Source organism: Perca fluviatilis, chromosome 20 (assembly GCF_010015445.1).
Source record: "Perca fluviatilis chromosome 20, GENO_Pfluv_1.0, whole genome shotgun sequence".
In the NCBI taxonomy this organism is placed as follows: Eukaryota; Metazoa; Chordata; class Actinopteri; order Perciformes; family Percidae; genus Perca; species Perca fluviatilis.
In genome coordinates, this window is record NC_053131.1 from 21,332,103 (window position 1) to 21,350,218 (window position 18,116).

The 18,116-nt window shown below is 39.6% G+C and overlaps 2 protein-coding genes across 8 annotated transcripts; one reads left to right on the top strand and one right to left on the bottom strand.

The window, feature by feature from the left end:
- Positions 1–728: 728 nt before the first annotated feature.
- Positions 729–3,752, bottom strand: fcf1 (FCF1 rRNA-processing protein). The gene is made up of 8 exons (XM_039786192.1): positions 3,624–3,752; positions 2,873–2,937; positions 2,583–2,654; positions 2,343–2,491; positions 1,684–1,756; positions 1,491–1,578; positions 1,137–1,231; positions 729–973 (listed from the first exon to the last, which is right to left on the bottom strand). The coding sequence occupies exons 1-8, from the start codon at positions 3,624–3,626 to the stop codon at positions 925–927; spliced, it is 594 nt and encodes a 197-aa protein (XP_039642126.1). The 5' UTR covers positions 3,627–3,752; the 3' UTR covers positions 729–924.
- arel1 (apoptosis resistant E3 ubiquitin protein ligase 1) lies at positions 3,714–17,804 on the top strand. Of its 7 annotated transcripts, none has more exons than XM_039786186.1 (22): positions 3,714–3,770; positions 4,630–4,863; positions 5,518–5,686; positions 7,638–7,858; positions 8,148–8,219; positions 8,414–8,640; positions 8,830–9,067; positions 9,160–9,329; positions 10,587–10,767; positions 10,874–11,115; positions 11,363–11,440; positions 11,531–11,672; positions 11,773–11,894; positions 12,008–12,083; positions 12,730–12,839; positions 12,954–13,133; positions 13,474–13,599; positions 14,179–14,308; positions 14,417–14,475; positions 14,563–14,652; positions 14,747–14,922; positions 17,132–17,804. In XM_039786186.1, the coding sequence occupies exons 2-22, from the start codon at positions 4,716–4,718 to the stop codon at positions 17,232–17,234; spliced, it is 3,060 nt and encodes a 1,019-aa protein (XP_039642120.1). In that variant the 5' UTR covers positions 3,714–3,770; positions 4,630–4,715; the 3' UTR covers positions 17,235–17,804. The 7 variants fall into 7 exon arrangements, with proteins under 7 accessions (XP_039642120.1, XP_039642121.1, XP_039642118.1 ...); XM_039786187.1 differs by having other exon boundaries at positions 3,755–3,777; XM_039786184.1 differs by lacking the exon at positions 3,714–3,770 and adding an exon at positions 3,777–4,450.
- The last annotated feature ends 312 nt before the right edge of the window (positions 17,805–18,116 follow it).

An 18,116-nucleotide genomic window follows, 5' to 3' on the forward strand; every position in this document is an offset into this window, starting at 1 on the left:
AGTCCTACGTCTACTGCGCATGCTCCATATTTAGTGGATGATCTCAGCCGTGACAAATGCTGCATTCAGGTGCTGCCTGAAAGGTGTCAATCGCCGATCCGGTTGCCATGTATATTTACCTAATACATCCATGATATTTACATACCAAGTGCTTTTGTCTATTAACAAATCGCACAATTTTTTTGGTTATGTTTAAATTTACTAATCTAATGATAAAGCGTTTGGTGCTGTGGTGGAAGGATGAAGAAAAAGGTAATTTCATTTTTCATATTTCAGATATTTCTTAAAGATAAAATGAAACCTATAAAAATGTCATGGAAATAGACATCCTACAATTGTGTGTATTCAGACAAGATGCCAAAAAGTGAAAAAGTATTGTTTTTTACAATTTAAATTCCAACGTCCTCTGGTCATCATTTCACAGTCGACTTAATTAGTGATTCATTTGTCATTTATTTGTTAAATTATACTGGTGTAACATTTACATTGACCTCATCTCTGTTCATTATACAGTACATCTCAATTAGCAGCATTACAGAAAAAAGCACTCATTCGCTTCAATTAGAGAACTCACATCAAGATAACTTGGAAGACAGACAAAACTGTTAAATATGAACCTAATATTGCTCTAGGTTATCTTTCCCATAGTTAATTAGCATATTTGCTCATATAGCAACATGTCTCCACACAATTGTGGTGTTGGAAAAATTGGAGACTGAAGACATGGACAATGATTGCAACAATTCATTTATTCTTGTAACAAAATGTTTGAGAACATAAAGTAATTTGCAGTTAGATCAAACCCACCCCATCCTCACCAAATCAAAACTACAAAGGCTCACACTATTTTTGATATGCATAAAAGGAAATAATATTAAACAGGAAACTTAATCTATTTACAGGTCTAGCTTTATTGTAGAAATATTAAAACCTTGGAGCTCCGTAGTCATCAGGCATCCGTTCAATATTGTACCTGTATGAAAAAACAAAACAAAAACAGAAAATCAGACATGCTGTGTTTTTGATGAAGCTGGTAGATAAGCGGAGTCCAGAATAATTTTCCTGCATTTTATGCAAAAAACGCACAAACATAAAAAGCTGCCATATATTGAAAGCAAAGGTTGGAATAGTGTTACCTGTGGTTTGAGATGTACATGATGGGTACCCCAGGAATCTTCCTGATTCTTCTCTTTAGATCTCTGTCCACAGTAGCCAGGATGTAACACTTGTGCTGTGGAAATATATTTAAGTTATTGATATCTACCCGTGCCAAAACTACACAGCATAACATCACATACATTTACCCACTATAATGATAGGATGTCTCATTTTAAATGTTATTAATTACACCTGTGCTTTTCCTGCTATGACAAGCCAGAGATGTCTGCTGTGAAAAAGGCCCGTTCCTCATCATATTGTGGTGTTCACCATGAAGTGAACACTGACATTCTATTACATGTATGCTACAACTATATATTAAAGCACATTACCTGCGTTACCCTTTGGACTAAACAGTCATCGGCATATGTTCCCTTGTGTGTGCATGGCAGGCGCTCAAACCTCGGATCCTTTGCTATCCTTCAAAAACAAAACAAGCACAAAAATGTGATTACATAAAATAACTTGTGGATAAACAGAATGAGATCACGGCCGCTGTGCCGTTTTATGTTCAGCAGCTTGTACCTGAGTGCGACTCTGTACTTCATTCCGAGCTTTTCAATCTCAGCCATCACACAGTCTGTGATACATGGGATACCTGGAAGAAGAAAAATAAATTATGAATCATTTTTTTTTTTATATATATATATAGGGATGGGTCTCGAGACCCCGTTCTATTAAGGACCCGGTTCCAAATTTCTCAAAACCCGAAAATCAATATGGTCCGAGCTTATCGATACCGCTATCAAAACTAGTGAATTAAATGTTATGTCTAAAAATAGATACGTGTGCGCACTGGAAAATATAATTTACGAGCACAGTGTGCGTAAAGCCTATAGGTAAAAACTGGCCTCCCCACCGCAAATCATTCCAAACATAGTCGCACTGGCTACAGAGAGCACCGCTCTGTGGGCCGCTTAATCAGCTCGTTAAGACAAAAACAGCAACAGAAGAAATCAAACAGTCACTGACTCACCGTTTTTGCAATAAAAGCAATAATAGTTCTGTTAAGATTAATATTTATTTGTTGCCACTAGAAAGATAAAGACTTGGATCATGAAGCAGTCTAGAAAATGGTATCAATAGCAATAAAAATTAACGATCCCCACTCCCAAATTATATATAATAATTTGACTGAGAAAAAGGTTATTAATTAATATTGAACACTTGGCAATAGTACTTACATTTTGCATACAGACAATCCATCATAGACTGAACAATGTCCAGTTTGGCCTTGATGGAGAAGTTGATGAAATTTGTGTCGACTAGAACGTGGTATGGTGGACCAAGCTGAGTATTGTACTGGAAGAACAGGCATGACGGGTACTTTGTCCTGCACAAAAAAGTTAAAAGAAATTCAGTTGAGAAGCCATTCAACACACATTCTTTATCAACTAATTCAAGTTGTTGTGTGGCCAACTTACACTTCTCTCTCCTTAAGCTCTGAGGGATCTTTCTTCTTTTTCTCTTTTGCTTTGGCCCGGTCTTTCTCTTTTCTACAAAACAAAGAAGGAGTTATTGGACAGAGCTGATGAATATGATGGTTAAACCAAGGGTCTTCTTCTTCTTCTGTTGGCTTTCCGGCAGACTAGATGCCTCGTGGCATATTGCTGCCTTCCACAGGACATTTTATGCACCAGTCAAAAGTATTGTCAGCTTCAGTAAACCAAGGGTCACTCTGGCTAGAAAACAGAAAGCAATTATTAAAACTCACATTCTGTGATCTTTCAGATTGATCATTCTCTTCATTGCAGCAAACTTCCTTGTTTTCTGCTTCCCCTAGATTGAACAAGTTGAAACACACATATATTAAAACCAAGATACCACAACCAAGAGTATCTATCTTGTTATAGCAGGAGTGTTGAAACTGTGTGAGAAGAGTTTGAGTCCACCTCACAACACAAGGTCTTCACTGATTTAACAAAATATCAACTACCGTCTCTCACAGCTTCACGTTTAAGCATAGAGAAAAACTAAACTTGAATGTGATTATTGAAGCTGTTCTTTAGATGGGGACTTATATATATATATATATATATATATATATATATATATATATATATATATATATATATATATAACTACAGAAGTTACTAAACAAACACTGAATTATTTAGTTAAACACTGAAAACTTAACTCAAGCTACATTCATCATGTTCGCAACTTTTAAGGGAGACCAAGATCTTTGCACTGATGAATGGAAATGATACATTTAGAGGAATATTCATTTAAGCAACTGACTTACGTGCAGGTAAATAATGTTATAACCATAGACCGTAACGTTATATGACGTTAGCTTACTTTACGTTAGGCGCTAACGTTAGGATGGCTAATTTAGCTCAGTGGCTCGTATGCTAAAAAGCTTTAACGCCGAATGAATCATATACAAAATAGCATACTTTGGCGGATAATGATTATCGAGACGGCCGTGGTTTAACTGTAAAACACATTAAGAGACTACATACCATGGTTTAAATTTGAGACCACCGATTTGTGTGGAACTTTCTCCCGTTCGGTTCCCCCTCGTGTATCGATGCGATTACTGGTGACGTAATCAAAAATCGACACGTTTTCTGCGCATTTTCCGGTATGCTAATGCTTAACAGACTAAGGTACAAGGTAGATGCAGTGTTCAATAGCATATATTCATGACATTTCTACATCTGTAGTCTTGCTTTGTGTAGCTGTGCTATTGCAAGCGGTGTCTTATGAACGTGTTGTGACGTGCATCTCGATAACCGCCATGGGTCGGTGGTGAGCTTTCTGAAATTACGCTGACATTGTTGGCTAACTGGGCTAGCTGTTAGCATTGTGCACTCGTTCGCTGGGCAAATTATTGCTACTGTAGCAGTTTATCGACACGATGCTAACAGTTGTTAACATTAGCCTCCAGCTTTACCTTGGGCTCCAGGTGACAAAAGACCAGAGAGAAGATTGATGATCCAGGTGTTTTCTGGTGTTTGAAACGTAATTCAAGCAACCGTTCGGTAAATTTAACTAAAGCTGACCCGTTTGGATATGTTATGTAGTTAGCTATGTTGTTGTTTATAACAGTGGCAGCGGATTACATTGTCTAACGTCAGTAACGTCACCATCATCTAGACTGATGTTGTTGGATGGGATTTAGAGTAACTAGACTTTAATTGACCTGGTTTATTTTGACTTTGACAGTTTGTCAGGGCAAAACGGAGGCTTGTGAAAGTTTTATGACCATTTCTTAGACAAGTCGTTCATGCATATTTCAGTGCTGTGGATTACATGTAGTTCTTCCATCAGCCAACACTTCTCCAAGGTGATACTTAAATATTCATTGTTTTCTTGGCAGAGCAGTTTATTGTGAAGCTGCTAGGCTTAATCATTTCCAGTCTGTTTGACCCATGTTCCTCATTAGAATCCATTTGTTGAAAACTTAAGCTTTTTTGTTCTATATTTTTGGTACAGCTTTTTTGAGCCTAAGCAGTTTCTCTCCAGTTGTAGGAAACTTGACTAGTACCCTGGTGAGTGGCAGTTTTCCTTTGAGCACGGAGGGGTCTGAGTGAAGGCTGAAAGATGGTCTGATGGACCGCCGCTTCTTCCTGACCTTCCTCGTCTGCTCAGTGTCGTGGATCTTCTTCTGGGAAGTACGCTGGAAGAAAGGAAAAGAGAGTCAGATTGAGGAATGGCTCCAAGGACATAGCCTCTCTCAATACAGGCACTTGTTTGAAGGTCAGTGGCTTACAGTCATCTTCTTTTGAGATTCACATGACCATTAGAGTTTAGACATTTAGTTGATGGTCTAATCCAGGGTGAAGTTAACAAGGTCACTTCTTCAAGACAGGTTATTATCACTTGAAACTTTCTGGTTAGGATGATTTTTCTAACCATGAGCTTATCCAGCCCCTTTCTGAGCTTTTGCAGGAATACCAAGGATAACTTTCATTTTTAAGACTGAGAAAAATAGTCTGCACACTAGATATTGCTCACATGAAACATATATTTATTAAATTACCACATCATGGGACCATTATCTAGTGTGCAGACTATTTATCTGTCTTATACATGTTCTTCTGTCCTGCACCTAGTATTTATCATCTGGATATGCATGCTTTTGTGTCATGTTTTTTAACTAGACTTAAACTTGGTTTATTGCAAGGAGATTGTGTTGCTTATCGCTTTCACCCCGGTAATTTATTGGTTTTGAACACTAAATATTCAGGCTTATGAGATGCATGTGGCATGCATGGGCAATCAGCACAGGCTTAAATACTCATTATAATAGAGATCAATGATTGTTCAAGCTTGTGCCGGGGCATTACTGATGCTGATTTGTTGGCCGGTATGTGATTGGGGATTTTTATGTGCTGTTCATGTGTCATCCAGATGTACAGACACTGGAGGAACTGAGTCTGAGTGTACTGAGTCGTCTGGAAGAGGTGGTAAAGGAACAGCAGCGCTGGAGGGAAATTGCAGAGGCCCATATCCTGCTGTTTAGAGACTTTGCCTTCCAGGAGTGGCTTTGCTCCCAGAACCTGGAGCACTATTACCATACGTAAGCAATGAAAGGTCTTAACTTTAACGTTTACAACCAATCTGGCAAACAGTCGTGAGCAGCTGTCCTTTTTCGGAAACAATTACTTGTTGGCATGCCAGAAATGTAGATTTTTTTTTTTTCCAGCTGCAAAGTTTGAGTGTTTTTAATGTCTTGTATTGGTTATGTGCTCATGGTCATGTTTTAGGCTGAGTAACACGGGTTATATTTATTAATGTCCACTTGAGGGCAGCCTCTCCATTCTGGCTGCCTTAGTTTGCTGACACGGAGCTGTGCAGGCTGCAGTGTTTCAGAGGGTCACTGCAGTAAAAAAGTATTCTTTAGAGATGGTTTGTGTGAGACCCTGCAGCAATGCAGGGGTTAGTGTATGTGTTGCATACTCTCTATTGATGCAGTCAGAACCGGCTGTGATAAGTAGCTAGTGCGTTATAAAAATGTTGCCTCAGTCGGTTTATGGAAAGTCAATTGCAATGTTTCTAAAGGTCAGCTGTGTTTCTAACACATAGTCATGTCATAGGCATCGTGTTTTTAAGGAAAACTCAGATATTTCTGAAGGAACACAGTGTCACATTTCTGAAGGTCATGACTGCCACGCTATCGCTACCTCCACTGCCAATTCGATTGACTGGACTTTAAACCCTCATTCATAACATAATTCTGGCAGAGCTACAATTCAGTGACTAACTGTGTAGTAACAGAAGATGATCTTTGCACTCTTTTGTTGGCTAAAAATATTAAACTGTAAATAAGGAAGTTGCAGAGTCACATAAGCCTCTCATTACTTCTCAGATAAATAGTCTATTTAGGAGTCTTATAAGAAAGATACAATTAAATACTTTAAAATGTTTAATCATTATCACAGTAATTAATCACAAACACAAGGTAGATCATCAACCACACCACACACTGTGGCCGCAACATGCTACTAGTAAATTTGCATAAAATAAAGAAAGCTATGTCAGATACTTTAGCTTTGTTGAAAAAATTTTGTTGCCGGAGAAAATCGATCATTTAAAGAAGTCCCGTTTATGTTTCTGTACAAAGTTACAACTTTTACGGTAAAAAGGAGAGTTCTCTGCGCTTCTGCAGACCACAAAAATACGGTGCAACCAAGGCCGGACACAACAGTATAAAATAACGAAAAATTGCCGGTGCAACACAGATGTCTTCTTACTTGATGGTTTTATTTCTTAAGGTGCATAACAGTGACTAACATGTCGATGTAAGGTTACATCTTCATCAGAGACTCTGATGAAGATGTAACCTTACATTGAAACGTCTGCATAACAGTTTAGTCACTGTTATGCACCTTAAGTAATAGAAATAAAACCATCAAGTAAGAAGACATCTGTGTTGCACCGGCAAGATTATCATATTTCAGTAATTATTTAGATAATATTGTGTGCTACCATAACTTTGGCCATGTTAATGACACTGTAAAAGGTGAATTACAGCACCAGTATGTTCCTAGTCTTGACAGGCAAAGAAGCAATGTTGTGGTGGGTGTTAATAGCTTTACAATGGGAGGTTAGGTATCCGTTTTTATGGTTATAAATTATCTGCTAAATTTCTCTGCTTTGCTTATCTAGACAATTCCATGTAATAAAAGCTTTACAGCTTTATCTCAAGTTATTTGGCAAGGCCAGTTGCAACATGCCACGCCGTCTCACTACTCCCTGTTGACATACTGTAACTAACAAGTTAAGCTGATAAGATTGCGCTTACTCTTGTGCAGAGTTTTGCAAAAACTAGTGTTTGTTTTGTGTGCGGGACAACCTGTTGTGTGCAGTCAAGCAGCTGCCTTGGTCAATAGACATGGAGTTGGCAGTCATGGTAGGGTTTTTTTTTTATTTTTTATTTTTTTTAAAGGCTGTACTAAAGTAATTTAGCCTTGCTACCATTCCTGTCAAAAATCAACTTCATATACTTTTACTTTTCCTTTCCACTGCAGACTGAAGACCTTGCGTTGTATGAATCTGGATGATCTATCCCAGTTTGACAGTCAGCTGCAGCTGTCTCTAGCTGCTTGGGGATACTACTACGAAGACTACATAAAGTTGTCGAAAGGCATCAGGATCCTCCAGAACTCCAGGGGGAGTCGTGACCAAGACTACGAGATCCGGCTGGTGCACAGCCTTGCTGTGAGGCGTCTGAATGAGAAGTGGACGATTGGTGAGTTCCTGATCTTTTTCTGCTTTAGACTGCTTTTAGTTTGGGTTGCTTTCCACAGCTGCAGAGTATTAAACGGCATTTAGATATAGGATAAGATGGATTTTACTGTTGCTAAGTGTTGCTAAGTGTTTTCACAAGTGTTGTTACGGCAACAGTCGCATTTGAATATTGGCTCAAGTGTTGTAATGGAGTAGTGCAATGTTGCTTCATCTCTACATTTACCTGCAGGCTCAGACCAGGAAGTGTGTTTTGTCTTAATTTGAATGCACTGGTACAATTGTCTTTTCAGCGGGAGCTCTCATATTTGGCTGTACTGTGGCGCTGTGCTTCTTGATAAGGGACCTCATGTTTTACGTGATTGGTGAGTCCTTTATCAACTGTTTGGATTGGGGTTTGTGCTGATAGGGCTGGTCCTGGAATTGCTGCTACATGACTCGCATTCTTTATCTTCCTGCAAGCACCGTGAAGTGGTACCACCGGTTTTACATATATAGTATCTGTATAACCAAATGTTCCAACAACTTGTCTGCTGTGCTTCTTCCCTTCTTGCGACAGGTGGAATTACTGTTTCCATCATAGCGTTTGTCTTCACCATCAAGTTCCTCTGTGAGCTTGCAGCGCGGGTGGTCAGCTTCCTGCAGAATGAGGATCCAGGGCGACGCGGTGACCGCAGCATCTACGACTATGTCCGGGGCAACTACCTTGACCCACGTTCCTGCAAGGTGTCATGGGATTGGAAGGAACCGCAGGAAGTGGGGCAGACTATGAGCTTCAGAGTCCAGGTGATGTTTGATTCCTAATGTGCCAAGCTAAAGATGTACTGAACCTCTTTTTTCTAGTCTAATTGACTTTCTTGCAAGTGCAGCAGTGTCAAGAATATTTGTTCAGCATAACCATGTTAAGAAATGTAAAATTGACTCGTGTGGTCTCTGTATTAAATTATCCACCGTTTGTACTTGTTTTCTTCTCAGCTGTTCTATAAGAATGGGCAGCCTTTTCCGGCCCACCGGCCTGTGGGGCTGAGGGTCAACATCACACACATCGAATTGGCTCTGGACATCCCTGTTACACAGGAGGTTCTGCAAGAACCAGAGTCTAATGTAGTCAAAGTGGCCTTCACAGTGCGCAAGGCTGGACGCTATGAGGTTGCTGTCAAGCTCGGGGGCCTCAATGTGGCCTACAGCCCTTATTACAAGATATTTCAGCCAGGTATTACTTCTCTGTGTGTTTTAGATCCAGTGAAATTATTGATTAGACAAGTTTTTTAATTGAGTATTGTTCTGTTCTTTTGTTCTATTCAGGTACAGTTGTCCCATCCAAAACCAAGATAGCCTACCATTTCTCCACCCTGGTGCTAACAAATGGCCAGCAGCACACTTTGCAGATTGAACCCAGGGACGAGTATGGCAACCCCACCAGTAACTCCACATCTCTCACAGATGAAGCCAACTACAGCGTCCACGTGCACTCTGTAAGGGAACAAACCCCTTTTTCTGTTATCCTAATTTGAAGATTTACTTCTTGATTATGACTGTAAAAATGAAAGCCAGCATTTCTTTTCACCCTTTTCGTTCCAAATTGCATAGTCAACTAGCTTTACAGCATAGAAGTGCTGCACGATTTGGAGAAAAAGTCATATTGCTTTCAGATTTACAATACTGCGATTGTGATATAATGGTATCATGAGTCCACTTGCTTGTCAAGGAAAATGCACAAAATACAAACAATTTCTCAACTTGTTAAGTTAAACGAGCATCAAATGAAATATATAAAGAAAAAATAACAAAAACAATCTTTTCAAAATAGAATTTTTTTCAATGGTACAAATGAAATAAATAGAACAAGAAATAAGAAATAAAAAAACTTATTAAAATAATACATTTTGTTTGACATTTAAGAGGGGTGTTATAGAGTGTATATAATCAACTAGTGATTAAGTTACAAAATATAATTTGTACAACCTTTTTCTTAAAGTCTGCATGCTCTGAAACCCTCTACACTTCTGATACTCACGTGACCATACACGACACACGTGCTGCTGCCTAAACAGACTGACTGATCACTGGTCATCTCTTTTGTGGACGTTGTTATGAGGGTATGGCACTTAATACATTGATGGGGTAGTGTAATGTATAGGGCAGATTTAATGTAGCCATAAATCAGGCATTAGTGAGAGCGAGAACGGCCGGTGCTGATGAGTGACATCAGTGACTTGAGTGGTGAAGCAAAAGAAGCGAGTGATCACCGGGGAGCGGTCTCAGATTTAGCGTAGCGGCTGTGTGAGGGAAAAGCGAGAGGAAAAAGAGACCGCAAGGACGATATAAAGTGGGTTAACCGTGAACAATAAAAACACCAAGCTTCTTAAGGGTCTTCATCTGTTGTTAATACTGTTGGTAAAGTGAAGGTGTGTAACAACAGTGCAGTGCACACAGAGACGAGTGTCACGCACACAGCACACCTTTTTTGTTTAGTCCATACGGCAGCGGCCCAGGGTTTCGAATCCGACCTGTGGCCCTTTGCTGCATGTCTTCCCCCTCTCGCTCCCCACTTTCCTGTCTGCAACTGTCCTATGCATTAAAAGGCCAAAATGCCCTCAAAAAAGAATCTTAAAATTTTGCGGTTATGTAATCACACATAGTGAAATTGAGATGAGATTAATCGTGCAGCCCTACAGCATAGTAGAACCGGTTCTGAGCTGGGATTCATTTGCGCTTTCCTGTTCTTGCAGCTGGGCACGGTGGATGATGACGGTCTGGATGAGTACTACAGTAAGTCAGTGTCGCTCAACAAGCAGCAGTGCCAGGTTCTGCTGCGACTGGTTCTGAGGAAGACAGGCTGTTTCAGGGCCCGCATCTCCTACAAGGACCAGCCGCTTAGCAACGGGGAATTTGACATTATTGTTCTCAGTGGTGAGCAGCCTTAAGACGCAGAAGAAAAATAGACCCAGTGTGCTTTTCCACCCTGTTAGCCTGTGTTTTCAGAGCCTACTACTCATACTGTCATTGCATATTACAGAGAATGAGAAGACCTGTGTGGAGAAGAATGTGTCCACTCCAGGCATAAGTATCTACTTTGAGGCATACCTTTACAGCAATGGGAACTACAGTTCCTCATGGCAGTTACCAGCCTCCTCTTTCCTGGCTCCTCAGAGGAGGCCCTCCATGGGAGAAGAGGAAGATGAGCATGACTCTCCTGTGGAGGGACAACCTGAGAAAGTCAAGAAACCAAAAAAGGTCTACTGTTACATATCGCCAAAGGTAAGTGGCTCGCATATAATGGTTAATTAGTACGATTTTTCTTCCAACTTTGGCTTTTTTGTGTTTTTTTTTTTTTTTTTTTTTTTTTTTTTTTTTTTTTTTTTTTTTTTTTTTTTTTTATTTTTTTTTTTTTTTTTTTTATATATATATATAAAGATATGTATAAAGATATGTGGTATTAGAAGGGGTAGAACTCAACGCACGTTAATGTAAGATGACGCTGACTTTGAGTTTTAATGCCAAACAGCAACTATCCGTGAAGGAGTTCTACCTGAAAATTATTCCGTGGCGCCTTTTCACCTTTCGAGTATGTCCAGGAACGAAGGTAAGCAAAAGTGATGTCAGAAACCCCTGGAGAACAGGCCACTTTGATTCGGTCTGACAAGCTAACCATAATCTTCTGCTCTCTTTCCAGTTTACCTATTATGGTCCTGACCCGGTTCACAAGAACCTAACCCTAGTGGTGGATGATGGGATACAGCCTCCTGTGGAGCTCAGCTGCAAAGACAGAAACATCATGGCTGCCACCTTCATTCGCTTCCTGCACAAGAACATTGGTTTGTTTCAGTCTAATGTGAAACAACAACAACAACAAAAACATACTAAAGAAAGTATTTTGTGGAGACTGCAGCAGTAATTTGATGGTATTGTCCACAGGTGGCTCTGAAACGTTCCAAGACAAGGTGAACTTCTTCCAACGTGAGCTCAGGCACATCCACTCCAAGAGACCTCGCACCAAGACCTGCCTAAAAATCACTCGACACTCCCTTCTGGACTCAGTGAGTCCTGCATTACTGCATTATAAAGCGCTGCATTAAGAAAACAGGCTTGTAATCATGACAATCGTGGTAATTTTGACTCTCATCTGTCTGTCCCTCTTGCTGTTGCTCAGTCCCTGAAGGCTACCAGGAACTTCTCTGTGTCCGACTGGAGTAAGAACTTTGAGGTTGTGTTTCAGGATGAGGAAGGTAAACAAAACATCTGTGTGAGTTGTAATTCAGAATAGAAAATTTTTGCTGTCACAGCAAGCACATGAACAGGGTTTCCTCTGGGTCTTAAAAAATCTAAAAAAAAGTCAAACATTTCTAAATGAAAATTTTGGGCCTTTTAGAAAGTCTTAAATTTGCTAAAGTATTGTGTTCTAGGCCTAAAATAATTTTAAACAGTAAATTTTCCGACGTCAATGTAACGCTACCTCTAATGTTCATTGAAATGCTCTCGCAGCACTTTATTTATTCTATGGTGTTGTAGTTCTTTCTGTCGCTTGTCCAAATATAATTTGCTGTATTACGACTACAAACGAGACCAACACGCAACTTATATTGCAGCCGATCTAGACACCAGTTCTATAATGCCACTGAGGGAATCGGGGAATTGTTTCAGTCGATGTTTCCGGACTCTGACGTCTGACTTTTTTATATGTTGTGATATAGGTCTTACATTTTTATTCATAATGGTCTTCAAAAAGGTCTTTAAAAAGTCTTAAATGTGATTTGGTGAAACCTGTAGAAACCCCTGTAAAAACCAAAAAGGCCAATGAGATTGGAATGAAAGTTACTGACAGTAATTCATTAAGGCGGCCACACTGCTAAACACTTTGACATTTCTCTGTAGCTCTGGACTGGGGAGGGCCTCGCAGGGAGTGGTTTGAGCTGGTGTGTAAGACCCTCTTCGACACCTCCAACCAGCTGTTCACGCGCTTCAGTGACAACAACCAGGGCCTGGTAAGTTAGTCCTTCTAACCACTTCCACATTCAAAACCACGTACAGATGCTTAGTGTCCTCCTAAACGACATACATTTTAGAAAAATAAGAGCACATTCATTTTCATTTTCCAGGTGCACCCAAACGCTGACCGGCAACCCCAACTGCGTCTTAAGATGTATGAGTTTGCAGGTCGCGTCGTAGGGAAGTGTCTGTATGAGTCTGCCCTGGGTGGGGCCTACAAACAGCTGGTCCGAGCTCGCTTTACACGGTCCTTCTTGGCCCAAATCATTGGCCTCCGGATGAACTACAAGGTATGGAACACAGAGCATTCCCACAGAAAATAAGTTTTCCTCAGACGTTGGAAGGTCATGTTTTCATTGTTTACCCTCTGGTGTCAGCTGGTCTGTCTCATCACTTTGACATTCCTTACAAAGCCAAGAAACCTGATTTGTTTCTTGGCGCCATTTACCATATTTCATGGAGAACAAGCCTGCGTGTTTTGCTGTTTATCCAACTTCCTAAGATTTCAGAGCTTAAGAGAACTTAAGCTGACCCAATCATCTTTTTATCCGTCCACAGAAAAGATGAAATGCCATGTTTATTTAAATAAACGTCATTTCTCCGTGTTTTCGTTTTATTTTCCACGCACAGTACTTTGAGACGGATGACCAGGAGTTCTACAAAACTAAAGTCTGCTTCATCCTAAACAATGACGTGAGTGAAATGGACTTGGTGTTTGCCGAGGAGAAGTACAGCAAGTCAGGACAGCTGGAGAAGGTGAGGCAACACTTTGAAAAGGAACGCTCCCTTTGTCCCTGATGTAATTTCACAGAAGATAGAAGCAATAAACCAAACAAAACAAACCATATTGCATGTTTGGCAAGCATTTTTCTTAAAGAGGGGGGAGTGGTGAGTTTACATAAAGGTGGATGAGTGAAGTTTGGCATCCATAGTCAGTTATAAAACACCACACAATAACTGTGTAACTCTCTGTAGTCAGATCAACCTACTTCTTTTTAATTAGATATGTATGTTGCTCCAAACTTTTTTTTTTTTTTTTTTTTATAACTTTTAGATTAATTGCCTATTTATAGTAATGCTGACAAGTTTATGTAAGCCAAACACACAAGTTTTAGACATGTATCAAACACACGAGTGTTAGACCTGTATAAATAGATTTGACCAGTCAACAAAGTTTCTGAACTTACATATTCTAATCCTGTCTTTGCCATCTCGCCTTTACTGGGCATTTCTTCGAGACCCACACAATAATTCTGAACTGTTTAATGTTTTACACTGTTCTGTCTTTTATGTATTTTGTCTGACATTTATGTCCTGCCACATGTTCTCTTGCAGGTGGTGGAGCTGATATCAGGGGGTTCTCAAATCGCTGTTAACAATGAAAACAAGATGCATTATCTCAACCTGCTGGCCCAGTACAGACTGGCTAGCCAGGTGAGAGAGGAGGTGGAACACTTCCTGAAAGGTGAGGAAACTAGCACAGCTGCAGTCTGCCTTTTCTTTTGCCAATTCCTCTCATTCGAGATCTCCGGTAATGTGTACGTAATTAGTGTAATTTCCTGATCAATTGCAGGTTTGAACGAACTGGTTCCAGAAAACCTGCTAGCCATATTTGATGAGAATGAGTTGGAGGTACGTGTGGTGTTTACAATAAAATCCTGTTGATCTTGAAAACACTGCTGGGCAATTATAATTAGTTTTCCTTTTGAATCTCTTCAGCTGTTGATGTGCGGCACCGGTGATATAAACGTGCAGGACTTCAAGGCCCATGCTGTGATTGTCGGAGGATCGTGGCACTTCAGAGAGAAAGTATGTCATGGAAATTCTCTGTCTACGTTTTCTTTCAACAGCAGGTCACTGATCCAAATATCTGAGCCTGTTGATTTTTTTTCTGTTACCACAGGTGATGAAGTGGTTCTGGGCCGTGGTGTCCAGCTTCACCCAGGAGGAGTTGGCTCGTCTGCTGCAGTTCACCACCGGCTCCTCTCAGCTCCCCCCTGGAGGATTCAACACCCTTTGCCCCTCCTTCCAGATAATTGCTGCGCCCACACACAGCACCTTGCCCACTGCACACACGTGGTGAGTTCGAAAACACAGGCAGATTTACTTAACCCTTGTGTTGTCTTCCCGTCAAAATGAAAATCAACACCTTTGTTGGTGCTTCTTATCGATGTTTTTAACTTTTTTCTTAGGTTTTTGTGCCTTTCTGATGCTTTTTTTCCCCAATGTTTGTCACTTTTTTTTGACATTTTCAACACTAAGTAAGACTGACTTATTAACTTTAGTTTTACACTTAGTTTTGGAATTTATGGTCAATAAACCTCATTTATAGAAAATAATACCTAATTTTTGAGTTAGAAAAGCAGAAATTAGGAATTATTTAGACTAAAATTAAAGGAATGTATGTTGATGGATAATCACAGACTGGAATATGTCAACTTTTACTCAATACTATTTTGAAACCACTTCATTTTTTTTTCTTTCAAATGCTATAAAATTTAATAAAACGCCCCAAAATTAATGAAAGTAGAGATTTGTACTTGCCAAAGAGTGTTCATCCATGTTATTTTGGGTCATTAAAATTGGGTGGTTAAAAAGAAAATTGATTTTGGAAAATGGGTCAAATTTGACCCGAGGACAACATAAGGGTTAAAGGCTTGAGGCTTTAGCGATGGCAATACCGGTCTGTTAATCGTTTTCTCGCTCCATTACTTTGGTCCAGACTGAAACTATTTGATGAACTGCCATGAAAGTGTGTACAGAAATCATAGTCCCATAGTGATTTTGGTAATTCCTGACATATTATTATATTTGACCCAGTTCAAGTCCGGCCAGAGACCTTTATTATGTCTCTCACTCGATCGATTGGCAATAATCATTTATTTGTTAAATATTTTGGTTTATAACCACATTTTTAGACAATTACCATCACCCTCAGCTGTACTTGTGTTTAGTGCTCATTAGCTAATTTTAGCATACACTTAATTAAGATTGTGAACACGCTATTCTAATTGATACACATCAGCAAGCTAACATGGTCATTATGAACTGGTTAGCATTCTGATGTTAGCATTTAGATTAAAGCATCACTGTGCCCGCGTGCAGCCTCACAGAGCACGGCTGTAGACATGTCTTCACTCTCCTTTAAAAAAAAGGCTTATTCATTTCCTAAAACAGTGGGACGCTGTTGTTTTTAGTAAACGTTACTCAAAAAGGAGTAAATAGTGCATTTCTTGGGGTCTATATTCAGTGGCAGATTAATACACATGCTGCTCTAGTAAGCATTTACGGCAGCAGGATGGTCTATTTGGGATTACTCTGACTCACAGGATGTAGACTGTGCGTATAAGCCTCCCATTGACTGCCTATTTCAGACAGAATTTCCTCCCCTTCCACTATCTAAATGTAACCATTTTCAAAATCCCCGTCGGTACGTGAAACAACAACAACCTTCAAGCCAACCTACAAGTTAAGTTCAGTGAGCTCCTCCAGGGCTAAAGTATAGGCAGGCTTCAACTCTAGGGCACCGTTGATCAAATTATATTTGTCTTTTTGTTGAGCAAAAGTCGTATCACAGTCGAAATACGTCTTTTTTTATGTTTTATATGGCGTTTTCTTTAGCGGGGATTTAGCTATTTTAATTTGAATGGGCTTGCCTCCCACATGCAAATGTTCCACCATATCAAGTTCCCTCCCGACAATATTTTGTAAGGGCCTCGTCGCTGCATCCTGGGTTTAGCGCCACCCAAGACAATTGTGATTGGTTTAAAGAAATACAAACCACCCAGAGCGTTTTTTTCCCCTTAGTGCGGAATAATGCTGGATTCAAGCAGACCTTTTTCCAGTGCTGGCACAGGGCTAAAACGAAGTGTGGAGATAGGTCTGGCTATGCGAGACTAATGTGGGATTAACTCAAAATAAACTACATTTGCTGTGTTTATGTTAACAACAGAACATGTCACCCAGCGCAACAGTGTGGCTCATTGATGTGTTTTTAATAGTTCTTGGACAACAATGGATCTCTATGGCAAAGAGGAATACGCTATATCAAGTTAGGAAATACGATAAAGTAATTGTTGGTTTTGGTCTTTTCATTATTATTATTATTATTATTATTATTATTATTATTATTAATAAGAAGAAATGTATAGAATATCAGCACATTTTTAATGATAATGATTTGCACGTTTCGATTACACTGCTATTACATTGTTTAAATGTTATATAAATACCTTATCAGGATCTAAAGTTTAGTTTGGCTCTCTGTGGTCTCCTCTTGTCTGTCTAGTTTTAACCAGCTGTGCCTCCCTACGTACGACTCCTATGAGGAGCTGCACAAGATGTTGAAGCTGGCCATCAGTGAGGGCAGTGAAGGCTTCGGTATGCTCTGACTCTCCCGTCACTGGCACTGTGGTTCCACTTGTACAAGAGGAGACCAGCACTGCCCACTCCAATGCACCAGTTTCCTGCATTCATCTGCATTTAACAGTGGGTTTCTTGGGAGAGAACCCCCCCCCCCCCTCCCCCAGACTCCCTAAAATACACTCTCTGGATGAGGGAGTTCCAGGAAGTCCCAGAAGGCTCAAGGCTTTTCCTGAAACTGGAACTCAATCATTTGAACTCTAGTGCTACTGTATGTATATAAAATATCTCGCTTTTGTAAAAAAAAAAAAAGGAAACCAGGAACTGCTGAAAAAGGTGAGGTTTGGTCTAGTTGTATTTCTTAATGCTAAAGTTTGCTTAGTTTTATATGTTTGAAAGACAAATGATTCTAGAGCAAAGGCCTGGAGTATTACTTTATAACTGCTTCTTTTGCATTTTGCAAACTGAGGAACACTTAAGTGCAACAGCGGCCTACAAGTGATGTGCACTTTGGCCTTAATTGATCAGGGACTGATATGTGTTTGTAAATATATAATATCACTCTTTTATTCAAATAAATGTACATACAAGTGTGTATACATAGGTTTTCATCTCATTACCTTTTTGGTTTGACATTTAAGGAGAAGGGATTTCTTTATTGTTGCTCACGTTTGATGGGTTAAGAGTTTGTATATTTTCTGTAAGCTTTTTTTTTTTTTTTTTTTCATCTCCAAAATGAATGGGTTTTAAAAGAAGCCAAGTAATTTCTATTGTTTATGAATGTTTTTAACATATTGTTTCTTGAAACAAATATTTGTGTTGATCCATACTGATGAAAATATGTTTGTCTGGAGTGGAAAACGTTTTTGTTATGTTTTATAACCTGCCTTATTTATGCCCTTTGCCTCTGA

Excerpts from the sequence above, each read along its gene's own strand:
- fcf1 (XM_039786192.1), bottom strand. Across the intron at positions 2,655-2,872 it reads AATCTGAAAGATCACAGAAT|AAAAGAGAAAGACCGGGCCA; the intron begins GTGAGTTTTAAT and ends TTTGTTTTGTAG. Across the intron at positions 1,232-1,490 it reads TAGTCCAAAGGGTAACGCAG|CACAAGTGTTACATCCTGGC; the intron begins GTAATGTGCTTT and ends ATATTTCCACAG.
- arel1 (XM_039786186.1), top strand. The coding sequence starts at position 4,716 with ATGGACCGCCGCTTCTTCCTGACCTTCCTCGTCTGCTCAGTGTCGTGG. Across the intron at positions 13,600-14,178 it reads AGTCAGGACAGCTGGAGAAG|GTGGTGGAGCTGATATCAGG; the intron begins GTGAGGCAACAC and ends GTTCTCTTGCAG. Across the intron at positions 14,923-17,131 it reads TTGCCCACTGCACACACGTG|TTTTAACCAGCTGTGCCTCC; the intron begins GTGAGTTCGAAA and ends TTGTCTGTCTAG.